The 26,934-nt window shown below is 43.8% G+C and overlaps 1 protein-coding gene across 2 annotated transcripts in view; it reads right to left on the bottom strand.

Annotated features, from left to right (window-relative positions):
- Window positions 1–26,934, bottom strand: part of LOC147905071 (importin subunit alpha-9) — a 93,568-nt gene that overhangs the window by 9,111 nt on the left and 57,523 nt on the right. The window contains exons 7-10 of one of the 2 annotated variants that reach the window (XM_087389981.1): window positions 16,730–16,880; window positions 16,195–16,276; window positions 1,383–1,441; window positions 954–1,259 (exon numbers count right to left, since the gene is read on the bottom strand). In XM_087389981.1, the coding sequence (XP_087246107.1) occupies window positions 954–1,259; window positions 1,383–1,441; window positions 16,195–16,276; window positions 16,730–16,880 (598 nt within the window). Of the gene's footprint in view, window positions 1–953; window positions 1,279–1,382; window positions 1,442–16,194; window positions 16,277–16,729; window positions 16,881–26,934 lie in introns of those variants that run through there. The other variant, XM_087389987.1, reaches the window with a different exon arrangement.

Here is a 26,934-nt window from a genome sequence, read left to right as displayed (position 1 = left end):
TCCATCATCCTTGTCCAGAACACTCTTTAGAGTACTATTTTCTCAATTCAAGGTATGCTTAAGCTCTGAAACCAATACAATAAATGCACTCCCTGCTCCTTGATTTACAAAAACAGAACAAATCTGTCAACTATCAATCCTAGCAGAATGCAATCACAGAAACAGGACATACCAGAAACTTTACAGAGTTTGCATACACCAACTTGCTAGGTGAAGTACAGTCCCATTGATCTAATGCAGCTGGATCCATGCCTGGGCCATGAGTCCCCCTGTCCAAATTAGATGCTATCCCTACACAATTTTTATGAATCCCCATCATTGGGAACCTAGAATACATCAGTCCCATGCATCTAGCTCCAGTTCAGCTAACATTAGTGCTTTGGTCCCCAACAGCAGAGTAGTCTCTTTTCCTTTCCCTGGTCTAACAATTGGACAAATATAGTTGAGTGCCAATGCACATGTCTAATGCCTATCATAACAAATTCCTTTTTTCCACAGCTACAATAATCATCATTGCAGGATGGGGGAGAGAAAAACATAATAGACCTCATTCTAAAAAAATTCATCTCAGATTATTGCCAAAACAATCTCCAATACCCCTCTTCTTTTCATAAACATAGGAGCCAGAAGTATGTCAATTAGCTCTGATATCTTTCCTGCAGCATAAAATCATACTTCTACCCGATTGCAAAATCACATTAAGCATTATAGCATAGGACTCATGACCATTTTCAAATTCCACACATGCATACCTCAGGTGCTACAAAATCCTGCAAAATTTGTCTTTTTTATTATGAGATAATGCATTGAACAATATTTGCAGATACTGACAGGAGAGGAGACCGTTACTCTCAACATATGAAAACTTGAAACACAGATCCTTGAACAGTCTTACACCAGAATTCATGTGATCGACAACTTGCTGTAAGAAATAACCTGATAATAGAACTTACCAGTTCCAAAAACTGCAAGCCCAATCGTACGGCTTCCAAGTCAGGCGACTTGACCAGACTGATGAAGCCAGGTAAACATCCTCTGTCCACCAGGACAGTTAAGTGCTCCAAGATGGGTTGTGGTGCCTTAGAATTATCAACTGGCATCACTGACAAATTTCCTAAACAGTATGCAATCTCCTTCCTCACATCAAAAGATGAAGTTTCCAGCAAATGAAGCAAAGGTGGAATGGCTCCCCCAGAGAACACAAGGTGCTTGTGTTGCAAGGAACCAACTGCAATGTTTGAGATCGCCCATGCTGCTTCCTAGACCAACAAAAATCACCTGCTTTAACCAACCGTATGGTAAAGCAGTGCCAGTAATAACAGTCCAGCAAGTGCACATGCATAAACTACTACATAGAGAGGGAAAAGACAACAAATTCAAACCTTTTTCAGAGTACGGTGCTGACTTTCCAAACAACGTACTAGAACCCCAACTATTCCTCCTGGAATCAAGGAAATATACAGTACGGGCAACTCAATGTAGATGCCTCAGTGGTACTTTATTACTCTTAGACATATAAGCTTCATTGACACTCTAACTAAACAGTTTTCATTTCTGTTTTTCAAAAGAACTAATGTAATATTGGGACAAGTCATCTAAATGTATTGGATATACTCTATGAGCTTTTATACAAAAATTTGTGAAAGATTTTTCAAAGACAAAAAAAGGCTTGTTCACTGGTTCAAGTTCATCATCCGCCCTCAAAGAGCTTTCAGTGCCCACCATATATAGAAAAAGACCACAAGGATCACTAAACATATAACTTAATATACCCAGAGATTTCAAGAAGCAAGATCTTTTGCTGCCATGACTTGCAAACACGAAATTGCACTACCCAAAAGATGTGCTTTCAAGAAGTTATGAGAATCCGGTGGCTTCAACATCCAGGTTATTTACTTTCAAGTGAAAAAACTACTATCTCAAGGGTTGAGAGATAAAAAGCATGAATAAGTCGATACTTAGCAAACATCCAAGCTCAACAGATCAGCGGTGTTAAAACGAATACAAGTGAGATGTCTGGCTCAATCCACTGGGCCACACACAAGAGAGAGTAGCCTACAATGCACTATTTGTTAGAAAATGGAGTCAAGATGAATCAGTTTGGTGTGTTCTAGTGTGAGTTCTAGTCTAGTGTGTCCTATGGATGCCACGTGTCACATTGGGAGTTATCCCATATGCATTGGTGTTCATATGTGTGTGAGTGTGCTCTATGTAAGAGCTGTACTCAAATCAATCAAGCATCAAACCTACAAGCTCTTTGGTCTACATGTTAGTACTTTCATTTTGTTCATTGCTCTTGCTATTTCATTTCCATTTCATTATTCTCTCTTTGAGTATTATTCTCTCTCCCTAGCCTACCCTCTCTCTCCTCTCCACCATGCACCTTCATGTGGTATGAGAGGCTCCTTTCCTACCTTTCCCTTCTGCATGCTCAATCTAGAGGATGAAGGAAGCCCCCAAATGGAAGCCATCCTCTCCTCCATGATTGAGCTCCCTTCCACTCCTTTCTCCCCATCTTGTTCTCTTCTCCTACCTTAGCTTCACCTTCGGAAGCTATGGAGCATGGTTTGCTGCCCACGTGAAAAGCAGCAACTCGGTCACCATTCTTGTGGACATTAGTGGGTGTCTTCGTAGAGGAAAAAGACAGCTCCTTTTTTGCTCAAAAACAGCTCGTTTTTGTTATTTTGGGGCGTTTTTGTGAAGGAAATAGTTGCTTACTGTTGTGGAGATGTTTCTACTACTATTCGCCCTAAAAACAACCTCATTTCAAGCCTGTTTTTGAAGAAACAACCCCGTTTTTTAAGAAAGCTGCTGCTACATCGACCATTGGCTTCATTATGTGTGCCATTGCTGCTCATTGCCTCTTCTCCTCCACATGAGCTGAGCTATCCTCATTTTGCCCACAAATTGCTGCTTCATCTCCCGCATGACGACAGGTCTATCCTCCGCCACCTCTTCTGCCTTCAGTTCCAACCCTCAATTTCATCTCTTTTCCTGCTCCTAAAGTGTTAAAGACTGAAGTTGCCATTTCTCGAGGTATACAATGAGTTCTCTCTCTTCAAACTCATTGCTCGTGGAGCTAGAGCACAGGGAAATAATGATCTCAGCAAGAGCCATACAATTGGTACGGAGAGGGAGATCTCTAACCTCGCAAGTTCAAGGGGGAAGGATTCCCTACTTGGCAAACTAAGGTTCAGTTGCTCCTCATAGTAGAAAATGTATGGAATGCTATTGAGGAAGATGCTCCCACAACGGATCCTGAACAACTCAAGACATGGAAGCTAAAGGATAAATTGATGTAATGGGGTGTACCTAGGGGTACAAAGTTTGTGTGAGTTTGTGTGTACACTGTAACCACATGGTGGTTAGTGTGACTAGGTTAGGTGGTAGAAGGTTCTAGTAGGTATGATTGAGAGAATCATGGACCTGATTGAGAAATATTGGGAGAAATTTGTGGATCTAGATGCTCTAGTGAGCTCACATATGATGTCACTCTTGGATGTAACTTATGCCTATATATTAGGCATATCTCTCATGAATAAACTCTCTCTTTTCATCATCTTGGTATCTCCATCTTGTCTCCATGCTACAGAAGCAACACAACTCGAAAGCTATTGCTATCATCAGACTTTGCCTCCATGATACTTTGATTCATTACATCGACTTCAAATCAACGGCCAAGGCGATATGGGCACGTCTCAAGAATCCTTTTGATAACAAAATCACAAACTCCAAGGTTTTTTTAAAAATTATTTAAGATTACTTCATTGAAAACCGCAAGAGCAAGTTCAAATTCGGGAGTACATCATGCCATGCATGAGGGAAAAAAACCACCTCAAAAAGAGCTACCAAAATCCAAGGTGGAGCCTGAAAGTGTCACCTCAACCCTGAACCGAGTCCCAAACACCCTGCAAGGCTGAGATAATGCCGTCCCCAATCTGATCCCAAAATGAAATAAAATAAGGAGTAAGCCCATCTGAGCCACGGCACTTGCCCTTGTGAAGAGCAGATAGAGCAGCCCTGAACTCTATGTTGGTGAAGGGTGCATCAAGTGAGACTATCATATCTCCTATCACCAACATATGCATGACTAAGAAAGCAGCTCCTTCCATAGAAGGACACGGTCCCCTCTTGAACTGGGAGCATATAGGTTTAAGAAAACAACCTTACGTCCACCAATCAAAAGAATGATCCACTGAGCTCTAGAGGAAACTAAGATCCCATGTCCAATCACCAAGGGTAGCATCGAAGAAGAAACAAAAATGCAAGTACCTAGCTGACAATCCTCATCACGAGAGGAAGAGGCCGGATGCAAAACCCTACCCAACCTGGTAGTGGAGATATCCCTCTCCTGGGAAAAAGTATTCCTATCAACAGGAGGGAAGTCAACTGGGAAAAGCACTCCCACACCTGCAAAAGGGGAAGCTCTATCCACGGTGATCTGAGCAAGGTCCTTCCCAAGGGTAGAGAGTACAAACTACTACTCTAACTCAAACTCTGCCATGTCTGCCATAATTGCAAAAGAATTCCTGAATGATGCTCCTGGTGCAAGTGTGTGGAGGATCCCTGCGGATGAAGGAGTAGAAGCGATAATCCCCTTGCCTCTGTCAAGAGGTGAAGAAGTAGGAGAAAGAGAGAGGAGGCTGCTGATCGAGTTCGTCCATAAAAGTAGCATTAGCCTGGAGTAAGGTGCGGAGTTCAGCAATGGCTTGCTCCATAGGAGAAAGCTCCTTCACATGAACATCTGAAGGGACATCAACAACCTCATTAGCACAAGGAACTAGGACAGGAATATCTCATGCCTGTAAGGGAGGGTCTGTGGCGCCATCAATAGCCTCCTAACGTGGAACTGGCTCAACAACTCTGACTGGCACCCACGGGTATGACTACAACAGGACGTGCTGAAGGTCCTGTTCGCACTGTAAACGAAGGTCCAAGACCGAGAGGCTGTAGCCGACAGTCCTGGGCAAGAGATGGAAGATCCAAGAAAGAGAAAAAAGAAAAGGCCATCTCTTCCTTGGGCAATCTCTAACAAATTGCCCAGGGGTCCTGCAAATCCTACAGTGATCCTGTCTCCCAGCAATCTTGACTCTCTGCCTGAAGAATGAACCATCTGGACGCTCGAGCATGATGTGGTCATCCGTGATGTTAGGGTCAGAGACAATGATCCGAACACGTGGTACCCCATCCGACCTAACTGCCTCTGCTGCCGAAGAAGGCGTCCCAGGGAGAGGTGGGATCCCGAAAGCGGCTCCAATGAAAGATAAGAGTCAATAGTACACCTGAGGGACGCCAGGGAATTTGAGGAAGAGTGAAAACGTCCGGCCATCCAAAACCCGACGAGAAGGGTTTCAAGAAAATGCTCCTGGAGCACAGTGCCAAAGGATTGGCCTGAAGCATTGTACCTGCTACATCCGGGGAATCGAAAACCTAGACCAAGGAGACGAACATCTGTGAGGTGCACTGCAAGATCTCCAAGTAAAGCAACGAGCATTTAGTACCTGCCTTGTAACCTAGAAGGGTGGGACCCATAAATGCAGTCACAGAGCGTATGCAAATGGGCTACACAATCAGGTAAGGTCTGATAGGAGAGGTCAATGGAGGATCATGCAATCGGATTACATGTGCTCGTAACTTTGGTAGGGTCCAACAAGATTCTAACAAACTTAGCTTGCATGTGCCCCTGATTTTGATAACTCCAGCCTTAACGGATTGCAATAAAAAACTTCTCATGTGCCCAACCTATGTCAACAATCAAGGAGGATGCCTTAGTGCTAGGTTACACTCACTTCATGGTTTGAGCGGCCGGAGGTATGAATGAGATTGAGTGACAGGTTAATATGCCAGGTATAAGCCACGCATGACCTCTCTTTTGGAAACGCATGGTTCTAGCCTTGATTGATTTTTCATTTGATAGCATAAATTCGGAGCTAGGCATGCCGATTTAAACGTTCCCTACTAGTTCTAATTGCTTGCATTTCCCTACGGCTCTCCTACAGATTTAGAAAAAATGCAATCTCTTGTGCAACAACTTTCTAGCCTGAAGTGTTCCCCGGACAACGAGGACAAAATGGATGTCCTCATGAAGAGTATGGAATGACTCACTCGTTTTGAGCTCACTCTTGAAATACTTAGACTTGCCATGACTATCTTTGATGATATGGTGACTCTTCTTCTCGAAAAAGATCGCTGGAACAATGAATCTCCAATCTCTTCTTCAGATACTACAAAGGCTCTTGCCTCCACCAGCAAATGGAAACCCAGGCCTACACCAGCACATGGAAAGACAAAGCCATTCAAGCCTCTCCAGTGCACCTTTTTTAACAAGCTTGGTCATACGGAAGACAAATGCTACCAGAAGCTTACCAAACAAGGAACTAAGGACCATGCCAGTTGGGTTACAGCAGCCACGAGTAACGATGAAGATAACGATCTCCGACACAAGTTTATGCTCGTACTGCTAAAATCTGACATCTCTCTTTCCCTGCAAAGGACGATGGAGATGATGATCCATATATTTTCTAAGCATGTTCTATTTGGGTACTCTGCTCTGGAATGTTTCCTGAAAATGAATGCAATAAATCGTGTGTTGAGTCAATAAAGGTCCTTTACCTTGGATAGTCCTCCTAAAATGATGTATTGCTTTTATATTCATGGTGTATGGCTCCATGTCCCTACTTAGTCTTTGGAGCGAGGAGGGGGAAGTACTGTGGGAGCCATGTATTGGCTTTGATAGGTCTATTTATCAAGCCTGGCATGTGAGTTCCAGGATGTTGGTGCATTGGTCTCCTAGACCTCTGAGTTGGTCATGCATCCATGCATGATGAGCCTCTGAGCCATGCTAGGTGAGCCTCTAAGTCTATACCATGCTCACTAGCCTCTGAGCCATACTCACTTGCTTCCAAGTTAGCATGGGAGCCATGTCTAGTTCTAAACAGTCATTGCACAGTTCGATGACCTTCATTGTCATGTTCTTGGTTCCATTCCAATAGTCACTCACCTTTTCTCCATGGGGGGTGTTAGGAAATGAAGTCAAGATGAGTCAGTTTGGTGTGTTTTAGTGTGAGTTCTAGTCTAGTGTGTCCTATGGATGCCACGTGTAACATTGGGAGTCATCCCACATGCATTGGTGTTCATATGTGTGTGTGTGCTTTATATAAGAGCTGCACTTGTCTAGTGTCAAATCAACCAAGTATCAAGTGTCTCTCTTTGACTATTATTATCTCTCTCCCTAGCCTACCCTTTCTCTCTCCTCTCCACCATGCACCTTCACTATTGCATTATATTGGGTATATGTACACAAACTCTAAATGACAAAAACCTTATCAGAGTCAGGCTAAGCTTAGCCATGGTTAGGTTATGCAGTTTTTAATCTTGGGTTAATGTATGATGTTACAGCCCAATAAATTTCCAACCACCCACACTCTATAAGGTGTTGCATGTTTTGTGACATACTCAAAGCATGTCTTTGAAATAAGAGAACTTTTAAAGGTCGAGGGGCTTGGTAAAGATATTTGCTACTTGATCATGAGTCAAGAAGTAGACCAAGTCTATCCCACCATTTTAAAAGCTAAGTGCTGCACATGTCGCCTAAATAAGGAATCATGGGATCTCCTGTAAGAACTTCAAGTTCTGATAAAAGCCTCATAAAGCATATGCTTCACATGTGGCATTAGTAGAACCTCTACATTTCGCTCCTGTAGACAAAGTAAACACGATAGGGTGCTTTTTACTTTGCCATGAGATGGTTCTCAAACCAAGAATGAGCATACCATTTAAATTGACTTAGAAATCCTATAGCAAAAGAGATGACGGACCTTAGGGTAGTCAAATAGATCAACTACCAACCAATTAACTATGATGTGTAGTATCCAGTGCTTTCAAATTATCATGTTGTGAAAATGTTGCATTAACTTCCATTGGAATATTTATAGCGGCCACCGTTGGGGGGGCTGGCTGAGGGAGGGGCCAGGGGTAAGGGGGGGCTTCTTCTATGCATTTGAATTGGGGGAGAGGGACATTGAGAGACAGAGAGAGGGGGAGGGAGAGGGAGAGGTACAATGTACTAGAGATTTAAAGAAAATGACCAGCTAATTTAGCTTGGTAAGCTGAATCTGGACCCTCTACCAAAAGAAAGAAAAATTCATGCTCAGTCATGGAATGGCTCTCCTGAAAAGAGAATCTAGGGCCCTAATTCAGCGCTAACTTTATTTCAGCCATCTACTCTTGACTTAGTTCGAGAATGGATCTTACTCTAGCTTTATAAGCCACCAACTCAGTCAAAGCCATAAATAGCACTACTAATGGTAAATACATTGCAGGCGCCATAAATTGGCATCTGCCAATAAAATCATCCCCAAAAGAAACTGTGAAATCCTCTAGTTCCCCTCCCATACTGATTGCAGCAATCGTAGGCTGTTTTTGCCTCATCCTGGCAATTCACATCTAGTTCCTCTAGGCTGTAACACCTCCATCATTGATCAATCCCTCTACCATCTATATAGGCCTATTAGCTAGCTTGGGACATAACATCCTTTCACTAGAGCAAAGCTAATCCCAAACTTGCCACATCGTGCATTTGAGGACCATCTTATCCGTGTATTACAGCCACCTGGCTTCTTATGGCCTGCCTCTTGTCATATTTGGTACCTAAAGCTCCGCTCCCATCCGTACACAACTTCTTTGCCTCTCCCTTGCCAACTACCTCAAACTCATAGTCCAATATGAAAACATCTGCCTCTAAAGAAAAACGGTACCTATCCCATTTCCTCATGCAAGGAACCTTGATCTCCTCAAACCTAGAGGGATCTATCTCAACTTCTCTACGGCAGGCAGCTTAGGGAGATGTTGGATTTTCTCACACCCCCTTGAGCCACGTGTCATGAATCTAAGCCCTTGATCTGGTTTCATCTTATGCCCTTGATTTCGTTTGATGTAAAAGCTAAGCTTTTGAATAAAGCCCTAAAAGCATATACGTGCTTTTCACAATAAAAAGACTATATAAACGTATCAAACCTATTCGATTTAAAGAGATGGTCTACTTGATTTGCAAGTTTGGGCTTATTGGCATGTGAAGCTTTGGGGAGCCTCGCAATGACCTTAGGCTCTACACTCACAAGCCTAAAAGCTCGACTTACTATAGTGATCAAACTCCCCTTTTCTCGAGGTTGGAGAGGCACGTAACGCTAGCTAAGTTGAGAGTGAGAATGCTACGTGCTCTACTTCGGACATCCTCTAATGATAGTTGTCTTTTTGTGCTGTCCAGAGTCTACTGAACGATCTGAGAACGTTGGAATCATCCCGCTCAAGGACACAGAGAGATCCTCTCAAGGTCACATTGGCAACTTTTTCGGGTATTGTCTCTTGACATTCGACTACGATTACAACTATTGACATTCGAGTAATATGCCAGTTTCTTATCCATTCGCGAGACTTATCCTCAACGCTAATATTCTCGACGTTTATATTCTCGGCCTTATCTCGGCACCCAAGGGCTCGTTCCCTCGGATTATAACTCTTTGCGGAAGGAAACGCGCCACCTCCCCACCCACACTATGTGTGGTTATATATTATATATTATATATTATAATATAACTATTTTCAATTATTGATCCATTCAAAATTTCTTGTTTTCAATCTGAATTCTTACAACATTTCTCTCGTTTAATGCATGTTATCGATGCGAGGAGCAAGGAAATCCAAGATAGATGCAAGATTGAATGATGAATACACCTTTATTCATATGGTTGCAGTCAATGTGACAATATTGTAAAAACTACAACAAGGATTAGTTATTGTATCGCCTTATTCATGTATTTGTTGAACTTCAACTTCCAAAATATGGACATCATAAAATCAATAATAAATCACCACCCCTGACATCTACAAGGAGGATCGGGTCCTTACGGACCATGTGTCGCGCCTCATGTCCACTATTACTCATTCACTTTTTTCCTTAAACAATTGATAAAATAGTAGGATTCAACTTCAATTTCGAGCTAGTAGTTACTTTCTCCATGATGGAAAGACTGCCTGCTGCAAATCTAGTTTGGTCTCCACTATTTTACCAAATCCATAATAAATCTCACCAATGCAAGCATCATCTCTACCCACAACCTCAACATCTTCACGATGATTTTTGAAGGCAAGTGGAAGCAATGGAAGTGGAGAAGATGGAAGCCAACGTGCTGAAATCTTACTGTTGTAAATGAATGAATGAAAGGTACGAAGTACACAAAATAAAGAAACCCTAGGACAGGGTGTCCTAGTAGTACCTACTGTACTAAATGGCACGTCATAAGTGCCCTAACTATCCCAAACTACAAGGCACATACCAGGGAACAAAAGGCACCAATGGATAGCCCATGAAACGGCCTACAAACCCCCCTCCATGATATGGGCTGAAGTATCTTGGACACGTCTCAGAATACCTGAAGAACTAAAGTCATGGTTGCACATGTTTATCCTGTATGGATAAAGCAACCTATGACTGTACCGAGCAAAATATATCAACTTACAAAAGATACTAAGTTCAAAGCTTGCCGGAAAGCTTCAAACTTATGTCGAGGAAGAGCTTTCGTAAAGAGATCTACCAACTTGTCTTCAGTGGGAACATAAGACAATTGGATATCACCTACTGACAATCTCTCTCTGACATAGTGATAATGAACCTCAATATGCTTTGTGCGGGCATGGAACATTGGATTTGGTGCAATAACCAAAGCACTCGACTGTCAGGAAGATGATGGTAGGAGCTGTCTGACATACATGAAGATCTGCAAGCAACTTCCGGAGACAAACACACTCCACTGTAGCCACAGTCGGAAGTAGCAATTGTAGTCTGCTTCTTGCTGAGCCAAGAGATGCATTAAGTACCAAGCATGAAACACTTGCCACTATGTGAAACACGGGTGTCGTAACAGCCAGCCCAATCACTATCAGTGAATCCATGCATGACAAGTGAATTGGCCTTGTAAAGAAGGCCCAAAAGATGAGTGCCTTTGAGGTACCTAAAGACACGGTTCACGGCCTACCAATGGTGTGTAGAGAGGATGTGCATATATCTACTCAACTGTGAGACAGCATAATGAAGATCTGGTTTGGCATAAATATATCAAACAACCAACTGCCTGCTGATAGAGAGTGATATCACATACACCATTGTCATCATCAGATGAGAAATGAAAACCAGGCTCTAATGGTGTGGATACTGGCTTGCAATCCTTAAACTAAAAACGTTGCAAAAGCTGTCCAATGTACTAGGATGTCACATCAAAATACCCCCCTCACTACTAGCAAATTGAATGCCCAAATAATAACGCAAAGGACCAAAATCTGACATAGCAGATGACTTCTGCAAGTCAAGCTTAAATGCTGCAATTTGCTCAGCATGTGTCCCAGTAACAAGCATGTCATCCACATAGAGTATTAAAATAAGCAAATATGTCCCACTCGTGTGGATGTACTTTGTAGGGCTATTCTGAAAGCCAAGACTTGGTAAATGAGCATGTATCCTTGCATACCAAGCCCAGGGTTTTTCAATCCATAAAAGTCTTTTCACTCCAAATAGTGGTGATCCTAGAAGTGGGGGAAAAAGTTTCTTCAAAGTCAATCTATGCATAACCCTTTACAACAAGATAGGCTTTGTAACGGTCCACTGAACTATCAGCTTTCCGTTTGACCTTGTATACCCACTTAGTTCCAACGGCATTCTTGTCAGGAGGCAAGTCACACAAGATCCAAGAGTCATTCTGATGGATTGAATCCAATTCAGCTTGCATGGCCTGCAACCAACAAAATTAAACTATTGAAAAGTACAGCTGTTTCAACCATCAAGCTGGTTGAAAAAGCAAGTTGGGCAAAGGTAATAACATTCATTAAGCTATAACAAAACATAGTACATAGGAAATCACCGGGTGGTTCAGAACAATCACATTTGCCTGATGGAAAATAAACATTTGGGCACACAAACAACATCAATTGAACTAAAACAAAACACAATACATGTGAAATATATAGCTGTATATTTCTGTAGGTAAATGATCTCATCAGGACATATGTTAATATGGCCCTTGAGAAAGGGCCATATTAACTTTCGCCCTATGTGAAACACATCACATGATGCAAAATATATGTGAAATATGCATACATGTGGCTTGTGTGTGGCAACATGTGTACCATTAAGACCGATTCTCCTTCAATCATGCAGTTGTTTCAATTCTCGATCAAGAATTGGATATGTCTAAAAGTCTTCCCAATGTCCATCCAAAGATGCTCTTTTCCTTCCGATTATTGGATGTGTGTAAAAGTAATCATTTTCAAAGGCATCCTTATGGCATAGTGGCTCTTCATTGCATGTTGTAGCAACCAAATGACCATATTCTTTTCTAACAGCTGCTCTAGTATGGGCTGGCAAAGAACATCTTATTTGCTGTCTTTGAGAGTGTCAAACAGCCAACGGGGAAGTCTTTTGGGTTCCTGAATTTTAGCTCGCTCTTGGTCAATTGTTCTCTGCATAGCATCCTAATCAATCTGAGGCATATCAAGCTGTAAAATGTTGCTGATTTTCAGACTGCACAATTGGCTGTAAATGACCATTAGAACAAAGAAGAGGAACCTCAGATGTAGCATCATTATGTGGGTCTGATAGAAACAAAGGAATCAAGCTGTCAAAAATTATCTGATGCATCAACTATGGGCTGTTTTTTACAGTCCAGCAAAGGCATGGATGACGACTCACGTCTCTACTAACAAAAACTTTGCCCGTGCGGGGCTGATAGAGCTTTTAGCCCTTGCTTTCTGAGCTGTACCTAATTAAAATGCATTTGACAACTTCGTCATGCAGCTTTGTCCGTGTCTATAAGGGAACATGTGCATATGCCAAGCAACCAAAAGTCCTCATGTGAGAAATCCTGGGCTTATGGCCTATCTAAGCCTCATAAGGTGTGATGGTTTTCAATGCCCACATGACTGCATCCATCCACAATTTATTAGACAAGTGCTTTCCTTTGAGCATACACATGCCTATCTCCATGACTGATCTGTTTTTCCTTTCAGCCACATGAGGGTGTAAGGCACAGTGCATTGATGATGTATGCCACGTGATGCCAAATAATCAGCAAATTCATTTGACATGTATTCCACCCCCCCGTCCGTATTTATGTTGGCAATTTTCAGCCCACTTTCATTCTCTACCAAAGCAATAAAATGCTTAAAGCATGTGAAGACTTGAGATTTGGGCTTTAGAGCAAAAATCCAGGTGTACTTGGTGAAGCAAAATAGTAAAATCCCCCTATGGCTGCAACTCTCATGGGGCCACAAACATCACTCTGAACCAAGTACAACTTGCGGGGTGCACCAACTCTCCCATCCTTGGGAAATGCAAAACGGTGCATCTTTCCCACTAAGCATGCTTCACAGACATGCTTTGAAGGCATATGCATCTTAGTAAGATCAGCAACCATTTCCTACTTATGTAACTTCACAAGTGCTCCATAATTGAGGTGTCCAAACCTCTAATGCCATAAATGTGTGTCTGCCAAGGTAGAATCATCAACAGCATATGCATCAATAAGTCCACCATCCTCTAGACATATGTCATAACCATCAAGTCTGTAAAGTCCTCTAAGCTATGTGCCAGTCAAACAACATGGTACAGGCATGTGTAACGTCATAGACTACACACCTAACACCAATAAAAAGAACCTGATATCCACAAGTAGCTATAGCTGAAATGGATATGAGGTTTTTGCGGATGCCTAGTACATATAGTACATTGTCTAGAGTGACTAGACCACCAGATACTAAAGTAATAGCAACTTGCCCAATGCCTTTTACTGAATAAGATGCATTATTTGCACATGTGACTGATCCCCCCTTTAGTGCATTTGAAAGTGAGCTGAACGCAGGAAGTGATGTGCTTACTAGCACCATTCCGGATATCAGCTTTACGACCTCCACAATCATTTCTTTCTTAAGTGTTTGCACTTCCATATGAACCAAAAAACTTTGACTATAGAAAATAGTTGGGGAGTAGGGGAACAAGCCTTACAAGACCTCACCACTTCATCAATTATTGCCTGCTTGTCAAGCCCCTTGAGAACTTGAAGTCTAGCTGTTACTTCTGCCAATTGCATTGTTAACTCTCTCTCACCTATTACTGTCAATAAAAAATCTGTTCATGGTGCCCAATGATGAGCCAATTCAGACCTGTATGTGTGCACGTATCCTGGCTGTAACTGTAGCATATCTGGTCCCAGTGGTTGAAGTTGCAAGGGTTGAGGAAGATTTCGAAGAAAGAGTCAGCCATTCCATGCTGGCCATATCTGTAGGTACCCCGGATTGAACCTAACCCCTTGGGCTGGGCTGGGGATTCAGCCAAGCTCAAGTTTAGAAGAACGATGGAAATGCCACTTTGCATGTAAGTCAATTCCACCTAGATGAAGGTGTGTGCAAAGTATTGTGCCCATCAGATATGCTTTGCATTGTCGATCAAGCATAAAATGCCGTTTTGGCCTTTGTGTCATGCACAACCATATAAAAACACGGCCGTAGGTGTGTTATTCAAATAAGTACTTATTGGATGGGGGCTCCACTTTGCATGCAAGTCTGTTTCAACTACTTTGAGGTGCGTGCAAAGTATTGTCACCATCGGATATGCTTTGCATGGTCGATCACGCATTATACACCATTTTTTCCCTAGTGATATGGACATCCGCAAAAAAACCCGCCATTAGGTGTGTTATCTGACCAAGTACTTATCGGATGGGTGTGCCTCATTGAGAACATTTCAATACCACCTAGGTTGAGGTGTACGAAAAGTGTTGTGCCCATCGGATATCCCTTGCATACCTCCATGACCTGAGTTTTGGGCTGAGCAAACTTGTGCAGCTTGTCTTCTAGGTGGCATGAGCTGTCGTCTAGCTGTCTTCTAGGTGGAGTGCTATGCAGGAGCCTGAGGTGATGAGAAGAGGGCTAAGGTGAGGGGAGAGATCGATATCTTGATGCTTGGTACGGAGGGAGAGAGATGGAGGGGGAGATAGCTTGAGCCTTGTCACCTTAGCCCTTGGGTCCTCTTGTGGTGATGAGAGGAGGGCTAAGGTGACGGGCTTGAGCCTTGTCACCTTAGCCCTCCTCTCATCACCTCAAGAGGGGGAGACTCGTCACTCAAGAGTCAAGAGTCAAGAGGTAGAGATCAAAGCGAGGAGAGAGAGGGTTTATATGGAACTTTGTCATTTGGGAGGCCCAAATGGTCAGATAACCGTCCGTTTGGTGCAAAGAAAAAAATAATACCGGTCGGGATAGGAGGGACATGACGGATCGTACAAAACATTTCGTTTGACAAACGAGGGCAACCCTGACCCCAAGAACCACCTGGATTATGGCAGAGCTAGTGATGGGGCAGCTCAAAAGGAGCAGAGGCAAGGCGGGATCACTATAAGCTGTCAAACAGGGAAGGGAAGCAAAGGGAGTACAACTGGGAGAAACCGCCTAGCAGCGGCAGCCTCGACAGGTAGGAAAGGAGGATTGAGAAGCAGGCATAGGAGGAGAGAGGGGGCAAGTGACATGGGCACAAGGGGAAGGGTGGGGCTAGCAGGCCTTCAAGCAGCAGATTGTAGGTCATATGTCAGCTTATTAAAGACCTGAGCTAGCGACGGGGCGGCTGAAAAAGAGCAGAGGCAGGCTGATCATTGCAAGCTTCCAAACAGGGAAAGGGAGGAGTTGAGCTGGAAGGAGCCACCTGCCAGTGGCAGCTCGGACGGGCAGGAAAGGAAGGATTGAGAAGGAAACAGAGGAGGGAGGGGCCGAATGAGGACAGGCATACGAGGGAGGGCAGGGCTGCCAGGTTGTCAAGCAGCAGGTTGTAGGTTGTATATCAGCTTCTTAAAGGACATTACATTAATTATGTACCAATTCAATCCTCTCCTAAACCTCACTAATGTATTAGAAAGGTGGGGCAAGTGGCTCTAGCTAAAAATCTGCAATCATGCCTGCTGTCTGAACTATCGCATTGCTTACTAAGGGCACTCTCTGCATAACCTAATACTGGTTGACTTGAAACCAAAACAACCATACGGTAGAATTTCATCTCCATCAATTTTGCAGACATCGATGGAATCTGTATCTTACATACTTAAAAAATGGACTGGAAAACCACATTGAAAGTGCAAAGGTCTAAAAGGTATTGCCACACACCAGGAATGGTTTTCGCTGCATCAAAGACTTCGTCAGTATTTGCATTATCACCTGCTACAAAGTTCCCTATACTCCGCAAAATCTGCACATATTGATGAATTTCAAATGTGTACAACAAAGAAGTAATTAAGTATCTCGGCAATGTCCAATGATGTGACTTGCACATATCCCCAAAAGTCAGCTAAAGAAAAGAAAATGTAATTTTATATGTTCTAATTAAAGCTTTCCCCACATCTTAACATCATTAATTTCAGAATTTCCAATGCAACCTACTGCATGCCTTCTGTATCCACGAATTTGCAAGTGGGATTGTGTATTGTTTAGGGTCAAACCAGACATGGCTTTTCTCGACATTGAAGCAGCAACACAGGCTCACAGTGACAAGGATAGATGCTTAGTTACCAACATATCTGAGGGTGAATCGCAGAAAAACAAATTTTCCAACACAAAAGAGATTTGTAGAAAGGATATAAATGATAAGATGGTTGTCTCTACTTATTTCTATTAACAAATAAGTACAAGGAGGGTCTCTAACCGGTGTCAGCAAGGAAAGATTCTCTGAAGAAGCTAGCCAGCCGATAAGCGGTGGAAGAAGACCAGCTCTGATAAGTACCCCTGAATGTGTATCTACAAGAGAGGTGAGGTACACCACCACCCATGCAACCTCCACTGCAAGGTCTACATCCCTGCAGCAATATCATTAACTTAAAAACTCACTTACCATTATAATGCAGAAGTGTCTGCTTCAACAGGTGACAATTTTCAATATGGTATAGCACCACCACCCCCTTTAGTAAACGATACTTTAGAATTCATGTTTTTTTTTCTAAAACCCACGACAGCAAAAAATCAAGGCGGAAATACATCATGCGGTGCATGATAAAACCCTCCTCAGAAGGAGATAGAAAACAACCAAGGTTGAGGTTGAAAAGCCATCTCAACCCTGTAGTAGTCTCAGAGAAGAAAGGGAAGCCCCCCCACTCTAAAAAATATAGCTCTCCTAGCAGAGGCTACACATGAGGACCCTTGCATGGTCGCCCAGATGGCCATCAATGTATGTATGTATCTGTCCATATAAGGCCAAGGTATAAGAAGGGTGGACCTGGGACTTGGGACCCATCCAAAGCCACTGTGCATCTAGCTCTCTAGATATGCCAGAATTCATGTTTGTATAATCCTCCCTTGCTAATTCAGCAAGCACAGATACATAGCATATAGAAGAGGAGATGTAAATAATCTCCGATGACTCCATAACCATATTTCTATCATCTCCTTTCTAAGCCTCTCGAACATGGTGACTGAATTTCAATAAATCGTGTGAGAGTGCCATCAAACTTTTCAGCAGCATCATGCTTACTCAACTTCAGTCCCTTTTCCAATGGAGTAGTCACAAGCTTACAGTTCTCCATCTTAAATTTCTGCAACAACCCCTTCGAATACTTTGTCTGTGACATAGAAATCCCATCATGGGTCTGCCAAAACTCAATGCCAAGACAATAATGCAATAGGCCCAAATCTGTCATGTCAAAGTTGTGACATAAAGCTGACTGCACTACTGTGATTTGCTGCAAATTGCTGCCAATGAGTATGATGTCATCCACATATAGTACCAACATGACCAATTCTGCTGCAGAACATACAGATTTGGCTCTATATGAGTGTTTACGAAGCCCTGTGACATCAAAAACTGATGTATCTTCTGATACCACGCACGAGGTGCTTGCTTCAGCCCATATAGAGCCTTCCTGAGCTTGCATACCTTGTGCTCTTGTCCCTTTACCTCAAAACCTTGGGGCTTATGTAAATAGACGACCTCTTTAAGATCTCCATTGAGGAAAGCGGTCTTGACATCCATCCGGTACACTAACCAACCATAAAACGCAGCAAAAGAGATGACAGAACGAATGGTGGTCATCTTGGCCACTGGAGCAAAAGTCTTCTCATAATCTATCCCCTCCTCTTGTGCATACCCCTTGGCAACCAAAAGGGCTTTGTATTTCTCAATTGTGCCATCTAAATGGTATTTCACCTTATAAATCCATTTCGTGCCAAACCACATTTTTTCCAATGGGCGCATCAACCAAGTCCCATGTGGCATTTTTCTCAATGGATTTAATCTCAGCTTCCATAGCTTTCTACCATGCCAGATTATGCTGAGCATCCTTGAAGCTCTAAGGCTCATTTTCAGCTTCCATCACTGAGGTCATCAAAGAAAAATTGACCTTTTTTCAATTTTTCTGAGTGCTGGCCTTGGTTTTCCCCAAAGTAGGCTGATCCTTAGCATCTTGAATGGTCAACCTTACCCAACGTGGAATAGATTTCTCTGCTGTACCACTCATGGCTGCATCAACATCTTTAGTGGTCTCACGACGTTGATAATGCCTCCAAACATGAGGCTAGCCGTCTATTCTCATTAATTGGCTGCAAATCTGAAACATTTGAGGGAGAGCCATCCTCAACATGTGGCAAGCCATTTGAACTATGAGAAGTAGAAGGGGAAGCATCAAGAGAGTCCATCTCATCATCCTCAAACTGGATGATGTCCAAAGGGGTGTCATTGTATGGTGGCAAGTCTGCACTAGCGGGCTGCATGCACTCATTCTCAGCAAAGAGAACATCTCTACTGATTAATACCTTCCTAGTAGCGGGATTATAAAGCCTAAATCCCTTGCTTTCAGTGCTATACCCCACAAAAATGCATTTGACACTCGTCATCAAGCTTTGTCCGATGTGCATCTTGAACCAAAGCATATGCCATTGAGGCAAAAACTCTGAAATGACTAACCTTTGGCTTAAAGCCATACAAAGCCTCAAATGGAGTCACATTAACCAAAGCTTTGGTAGGGCATCTGTTCTGGATGTAAGTGGTTGTCACAACTGCTTCTCCCCAAAAAGCCTTTGAGACTCTCTTGAATTTCAGCATGCATCTCGTCATCTCCATGAGAGTACGATTCGTCCTCTCAGAGAGTGGATTATGCTGTGGTGTGTAAGGGCATGTCAAGTGATGTTTAATCCCATGCTGCTTCAAAAATCCCTGGAATGCATGTGACATGTACTCTCCCCCTCTATCTGAGTTGAGTGTTCCAATTCTAGAATTGGTTTGGTTCTCAGCCATAGCTTTGAACTCCTGAAACCAATAGAACACCTCACATTTTTTCTTCATGAGGAAAAGCCATGTGAACCTGAAGAAGTCATCTATAAAGGTCACAAAGTACCTTGCTCCTCTATGCGTGCGTATAGTCATGGGGCCACATACATCACTGTGCACTATCTGCAACACTCTAGTTCCCTTGACCCAATTCCTGCCTTGTTTACTAAATGGCAAGCGATGCAATTTGCCAAGTGCACACCCCTCACAGACTTCATTTGCTGGTTGCTGCAATTTTGGCATTCCCTGAGTCATATTATTGTTATACAAGTAGGACAATGCCCTGTGATGGACATGTCCAAACCTAGCATGCCATAAATCAGCCTGGAAAGTGTTTGCTACAGCCAATACCTTCTGATCATAAGGCTGAGCATCAAGCTTGTATAAGCCGCTGTCATATGTGCTTGTTGCTACAACCTCATATACTTTCTTTGGATCCTTGATCCTGCATTGGTTATCCTGACCAACATATGTTGATCATGGGCAATGTTTGAAACTGAAATCAAATTTTGCCTCGAATCTGGAACATACCAAACATCTCGGATATACTTAACTTTCCCATTATCAAGCTGAAAGGGAATGTACCCAACTCCGATGATGTCTTGAGAAGCATCATTGGCACATGCAACCTGTCTGCCATGAACAGGTGTGATGCTCTCAAACCACTCCTAGTGGAGTCATGTGCTTAGTAGCACCACTGTCGATATACCATGTATCACTTGCAACAAGGGAAGCATCCCTTGTTTGATTTTCAGCATTCAAATCCCCCCCTGGCATCCATCTTCTCATTAAATGCAGCAAACACAAAATCTCTATCACCTTGGGTAAGATGAGCTCCACCATGTGCATCTGAAGCACGAGTTTCAGTGGAGGCAACAAATTACTGCTAAAGCTGTAAAGGCCTTTTCTTTTCATTGGCAATCCTTTTCTGACACTCTGCAATGTAATGTCCTTGCTTCTTGCAATAGTTGCATTTGTCCTTTTTCTGATTTTTACTTGAACTACTTGCATTCCCCTCCTTGGGCTGAGTTGTATCGCTGAAACCGGCCTCTAATCATTCAGAGGCCAGTGGAACTAAACCTTTAATCACTTCAGCACTTATTTACATCTCACAAATCATATACCACGACCATTAACTATTGCATGATGACCATTTGGCATTTACCCATTTGTTTACAAACAAAACCACTGAAAAAGGGATGGAGGCTAGAATGCCCTTGCTCAACAAACATAGACAAGTGCACCCGATTGGCCCCAAACACCATGGCGCCCCTTTCGGTATTTCTTTATATTTCACAGTAAAATGATTACAAGTTGCATCTGGGAGACCTTCCCTGCAACTGAGCAAGCAGCCCCAATTCACTAAGCCTTCGCAAGGCTTTCAAGCATAGAACACCATCACATAAGTGCACTTGACCCATAGGCTCAATCCAAAGGCATTCTATGTGACACGATGTTTCTCGTGTCAAGTAAGTAAGACCGAGCAGGTGAAGCCACCCGGACTTTTACAGCCCTTGGAAATACCATTGAGTAAGTGGGAGAGCATTTCCATGGACTTTATTGTAGGGCTGCCTACAACCCAAGGACGGTATGATTCTATCCTTGTGGTGGTTGATCATCTAACCAAGATGGCTCGCTTCATTCCGACTAGAGAGTCTGTTACTACCCCGCAAGTGGCGGATTTGTTTATTAGACATATATTTCGTCTGCATGGATTGCCTAAATCCATAGTGTCAGACAGAGATGTCAGATTTACCGATCATTTTTGGACAGCGGTATTTGAGACACCAAGGACTGAGTTGCGAATGAGTAGTGGGGATCATCCTGAGACGGATGGTCAGACGGAAAGAGTCAACCAGACTTTAGAGGATATGCTGAGAGCATATGTGTCATTGAGGCAACATACATGGGACAAGTGGTTGCCATTGTTAGAGTTTGCCTACAATGATAGAAAACATTCCTCTACGGGGTTCAGTCCGTTTGAGCTGAACTATGGTTATAGACCAGCAAATCCAACTATTGTTGGAGTACCTTAGAAAGTGCCTAGTGCCGCGAACTTTGTGGTTCACATGCGGGAGATGCTAGCAATTGCGATAGCTAATATCCGCCAGGCTATGGATAGAGCCAAGGTGTATGCGGATGAAAACCGGTCTATAAGAGTATTTAAGGAAGGAGAAAAAGTTTTTCTCAGAGTTCCTTCGCACTCGAAGTCGTTAACTTCAGGAGAGTGTGCTAAGTTATCACCTTGATACTGTGGGCCGTGGTTAATTCTAAAGAGAATAGGCAAGGTAGCCTATATATTAGAATTACAACAGGGGTGTAAGGAGATAGAGGATAATGTGAGGCGCAAACCAACAAGAATCCTGGTGTCATGTGCACGGATTGGTATCTGACGTGTACTAGGTACACAGAACTAGCTCAGGTTAGCCTTGGGAGGCTTAGAGCTAGGCAGGCTTGATTCTCGGGTTGAGTGGCAAGGGTACGAACTATTTATAGGTCTTCGCTATTTTTGGCGCCGGGGCCCAAGTCTATAAAAGAGGCCCAGGGGGTTCAGTTCTCAGTGTGCAGTTGGGAGCAAGTCTCGTTCCCAGGTGCCAGGTCTGATCCTGGATTGAGTCGCGGACGCGCGCCTGCATCTTAGCGTAGCCCAAGGCCCAGTGGCAGATCCAGGGCTTCACAGCGCCACCTGGTGGTATGGGACACCACGCTGGTTTGGATCTGATTGGGAGTTCGTGCCAGTAGCTCAGCTCGTGGCTCGGAGGGGACATCTTCTGATTCGAGATCACATCCCGTAGATGTCACGGTTGGGTGGTGAGCAGCCTGCTCAGTTCTGATGTTGTGTGTGGTTGTTTTGCAGATCAGGGGTTTCAGGAGTGCTGGGACGTGTCAGTTGGTATCAGAGCCAACTCCTGAGGTAGGAACTTCTGATGCGAGAATTTTTGACGGATTTCTCCTCCAGGTATGCCCTAAATTTCGAAATCTGTTGCTGCGTTTTTGCTGGCTACCTGGGATAGAAGGGGTGGAGAGATATCTAAGAAGAATAGGAGAGAGAGAAAATCGAGATCCCTGAAGGCCTGTGAGAGAAGTCTAGAGGAAGGGGAGAGAGAGCAGAAAAGCAGGAGAGAGGGGCGGAAAAGAGCAGCAAGGGAGGCGTGGAAGTGGCGCCTGTGATGGTACGGAGTAGGCAGGGGCAAAGAGAGGCTTGTCAGCCTGCGCAATAGGCTGAGTACAGCCTGCGCAATAGGCTGTGTACAGCCTGCACAACAGGCTGCGAACAGCCTGCGCATAGGGCTGCCTGCAGCCTGCGCAGGGGGTGCTTTTTTCGAAAAAAGCACCCCTCCAAAGCTAGAGGGGCTTGGCCTTTTTTGGAAGCTCAGCTTCCAAATAAGGCTGCCCTGCACCCTATATAGGTGGGGGCAGGGTACCAGCCTACTCACAAGTCAGCCTACAGATTCGAGGCAGTACCTCGATTTCAGCGCCAGCCTGCCTCATCCGACCCTGCCTGCGCCAGCACTGCTCTGCATCGAGCAGACTGCAGCACTCGTACCTTGCCTGCGTCAGCCTGCGCAGCCATCGAAGGCTCTGCATCAGCCCCGTGCAGACTGTACGGAATATCTGTGTCAGCCCTGCACCTGCTGCTGCGTACCCCGACTGTGCACCTGTACCTGCAGACTGTACGGACGCCATACAGTTACGTCAGCACTGTACGGCCTCCGTCAGCATCTGTACGGTCTGCGTCAGCAGCCGTACAGCCTGCGTCAGCAGACCGTACAGCTACTCCAGCAGCACGCGCATCCGGTTGCGGGTTCGGAGAGGTCCCGGGATTCGTGGGCTTCCAATTCGCCAGGTTCCAGCATCTCCTTCCGTCAGCATCATTCGGGACGGTTTTCTTCTGCTCCATCCTCCTCTGTGCTTTGTTGCAGTCAGTTATTTCTCTCAGTTTGTATTCAAATCAGATTTCAACCATGTCTGATGCTCAAAATCCCGAGTTCACCATGGGAGAGCAGGACTTGGATTACACTCCTGTGGGAGAGGAGGATCAGGGTCTCTATGACGACCTGATAACTAAAAAAGCCTTCAGTGAATTTACGACTGCTCTTGATGGCAAATTCGAGCAGGTCAATGCTAATCAATCGGGGTTGACACAACAACTCCAGGGGATACAAGCAACTCTCACTCTTCTGGCTAGCACTGTACAGGCACTCACGCATGTGGATGCCATGGCTTCAGTGCTAGGCCCGAATATAACTCCAGATCCTTTTCCGGGTGACCAAAAGTCAAGAACAAAGCAGGTAGTTGACACTTGGTTGCACAAGTGGCAGGTACACTTCCAATTCCACCCCTATCCAGATGAGAAAAAGATTCAGCTTGCAGCAGGGTTTATGTCAGGTAAAGCCTTGCTATGGTGGAAAGAACTCCAGCCTAAGCCTGATACTTGGACAGATTTTGAGGGCATCTTCAGGAAGGAGTTCCTGAAGAAGGAGGATGACTACGATATCGTTGGCAAGCTCAAGGCCCTCGATATGTCAAAATTAAACTTGACCTTTGAAGTTTATCTTCAAAGATTTAGGGATCTGCAAACCAGGGCCACTAAAATGGATCCAGTGACCTTGTTAGGTTTCTTCGTGGATGGTTTGCCAGACTCCTATAAGTTGCAGATAAAGAACAACAAGTGCACAACGTTGCAGGAGGCCATGACATATGCACGCATATATGATGATACCATGGCCGGTACCAAGGCAACCACAGTTACCGATACGAGTGGAAAGAACAAACGCAAGTTCTTTCAGCATACGACTGGTATTGCGGAGACGAAGTCTACGGACAACGCCTCCACGAAAAGCTTAACTCCAGCAAAGAATGGTAAGGCCCGTTTCCTTCGCACTCTCAGGCTCAAGAAAGAAGGCCGATGCTTCTATTGCGAGGAGCGGGGCCACACAAAGAATGAGTGTCCTAAGCGGAAGAACCAAAAGTTGGTGCTAGGACTGAAGCTCGAGGCGGGTCCACGTACCGCAGCCAAGGGAGCGAACCAAGTCGCGATGACAGGTATTTCAGTAAATGTCATTACCTGCCCACTTTCTTGTAATTGTACTTTCAATACTTCGTTGTTTGGTTCCCATGATCTTTTCCGAGTTTATGGAGGACCAATAGGTTCACATTCTCTTTGATCCGGGCAGCTCTCACAATTTTGTTAATTACAAATTTGTGCAGAAGATGGGGCTGTCCACAGTACCTAGCGACCACACCTACAAGGTGCAGCTTCCAGCTGGGAAGCAGTTTTGGGATCGCAAGGTTGAAGCGCTTCCTATCCGGATTCAGGCCTACACGGGAGCTCTTACATGTTATGTTATGCATCTGGAGCATGTAGACTTGCTGATCGGGATAGAGTGATTTAAAACCCACAATATTCAGATCGGATGGACGGAGCACACGCTTTCTTTTGTAGATAAGGACATCCAATTTTGTATTCAGTGTGATCAAATTCCCCCTTCTCAGGGGCCTATTGTATCTGCGATGCAGCTTCGGAATATATTAAACGATTCTCATTATGATGTCTATCAGTGTGTTTTGATTCCACTTTCTTCATTTGTTGTTTCGGTAATTAACAAGAATGTGAACACCGGGAATTGAGAATGTTGTTAGATAATTTTAAGGACGTATTCCCAGCTCAACTACCGGAAGGTTTACCTCCAGAACGGGCAGTAGATCATCGCATAGACTTAGTCCCAGGGGCTCAACCTATCAGTGTACCACCTTATAGGATGAGCCAGGTAGAGGAGGATGAGTTAGCTATCCAGCTTCAGGATTACCTGAATATGGGCTATATCCGCCCAAGTAAATCATCTTGGGGTGCACCTGTCCTCTTAAGAAAGAAGAAAGATTCTTCCTGGAGAATGTGTATAGATTATAAACGATTAAATAAAGTCACAATTAAGAACCGCTATCCTTTACCTCATTCCGATGATTTGATAGACCGTTTGGTCGGAGCGAAGTATTTCACTAAGATTGATTTACGTACGGGTTATCACCAAATCCGTATCTATGCTAAACACATAGATAGGACCGCATTCCGGACTAGGTATGGTCATTACGAGTTCCTCGTATTACCTTTTGGTTTGACCAATGCTCCTACTACTTTTCAGCAGATGATGAACGATTTGTTCAGGGATTTTGTGGGCAAATTTGTTGTAGTGTTCTTAGATGATATCTTGGTATATAGTAAAACGCTTGAGGATCATATAGGACACCTCCGGGTTGTCTTAGTTGTTCTAAGACAGCATAAACTTTATGCCAAGATGAGTAAATATGACTTCTTTATGAAGGAGATCATTTACTTAGGACACAAGATTTCTTCTGAAGGTATTAGCATTGATTTGGATCGTATCCAGAAGGTTTTAGAATGGCCTATCCCTCAGACTGTGAAACAACTTCGTTCTTTCCTAGGATTTACGGTATTTCTTCGGAAGTCAGTGCGTGATTATTCACATATCACGGCACCCTTGACCAACATATTGAAAGGTCGTGGACGCAGGTCTACCCAGCCGATTTCTTGGAATGATGCAATGAACAAGGCTTTTGAAACCTTGAAGTTTTCTATCAAGGAAGCACCCGTTCTTGCATTACCCGATCCTACCCGGCCTTATGTTTTGGAGGCCGATGCGAGTGATTATGCGATTGGGGCAGCTCTATTCCAAGAGGGCAGACCTGTAGCTTTCGAGAGTAAGAAGCTAGACGACACTCAGTATCGATGGCCCACACTCGAGAATGAACTTTATGCTGTAGTGTATGCTCTTAAGGTTTGGAGACACTGCTTGTATGGTTCAAAGTTCCTTGTATTGACTGATCATCAGACAATTAAGTATGTGTGTGATGGATCAGAATTGAGGGGAAGGAAAGCTAGATGGGCAGAACTAATGCAGGATTTTGATTTCGAAATACGTTATCGTAAGGGTTCGTTGAATGGTGTGGCGGATGCCTTAAGTCGAGTTAAGTTTGTAAATGCTTTATCATTTACGGAAATATCCTCAGACCTATTTCAATCCTTGAGAGGGCTATACGCAACTGATAGTCATTTCAGTTCTTATTGGCAGAGAGTCCAGGATGGGAGCTCCATGGTTGACCAGGACTCAGGGATTGTGCCACCTAGGATACAGGCGGCGAGAGGTCAGTGGATGATTAGGAACGGCTTGCTGTTCCGGAATGAAAAGATTTGTGTGCCTGATGTTCTGGACCTTAAATCCAAGATTCTCTGGGAGTGTCATGATGCTCCTAGTGCGGGACATCCAGGTATACATAGGACTCTGTCTCTTGTGAAGCATACCTTTTATTGGCTTAAGATGCGTGCATTTATAGAGAACTATGTAGTAGGTTGCCGGATTTGTCAAGTTACTAAGGTTGAACGCCTTAGAAGCGCGGGCTTATTACAGCCTTTACAGATTCCAGGTAATAAATGGGAAAGTATTTCCATGGATTTTATTACTGGTTTACCTCGAACGCGCAAGGGTCATGACTCTATTTGGGTCATAGTCGACCGTTTGACAAAAATGGCTAGATTCCTACCTACTAGAACAACTATTTCAGCTGTTCAGCTG

Source organism: Dipteris shenzhenensis, chromosome 2 (assembly GCF_047967505.1).
Source record: "Dipteris shenzhenensis isolate YYH24624 ecotype China chromosome 2, Dip_SZ_1.0, whole genome shotgun sequence".
NCBI lineage: Eukaryota > Viridiplantae > Streptophyta > Polypodiopsida > Gleicheniales > Dipteridaceae > Dipteris > Dipteris shenzhenensis.
Note: the sequence above shows the minus strand (reverse complement) of the source record. Positions and strands in the feature narration are given on the sequence as shown.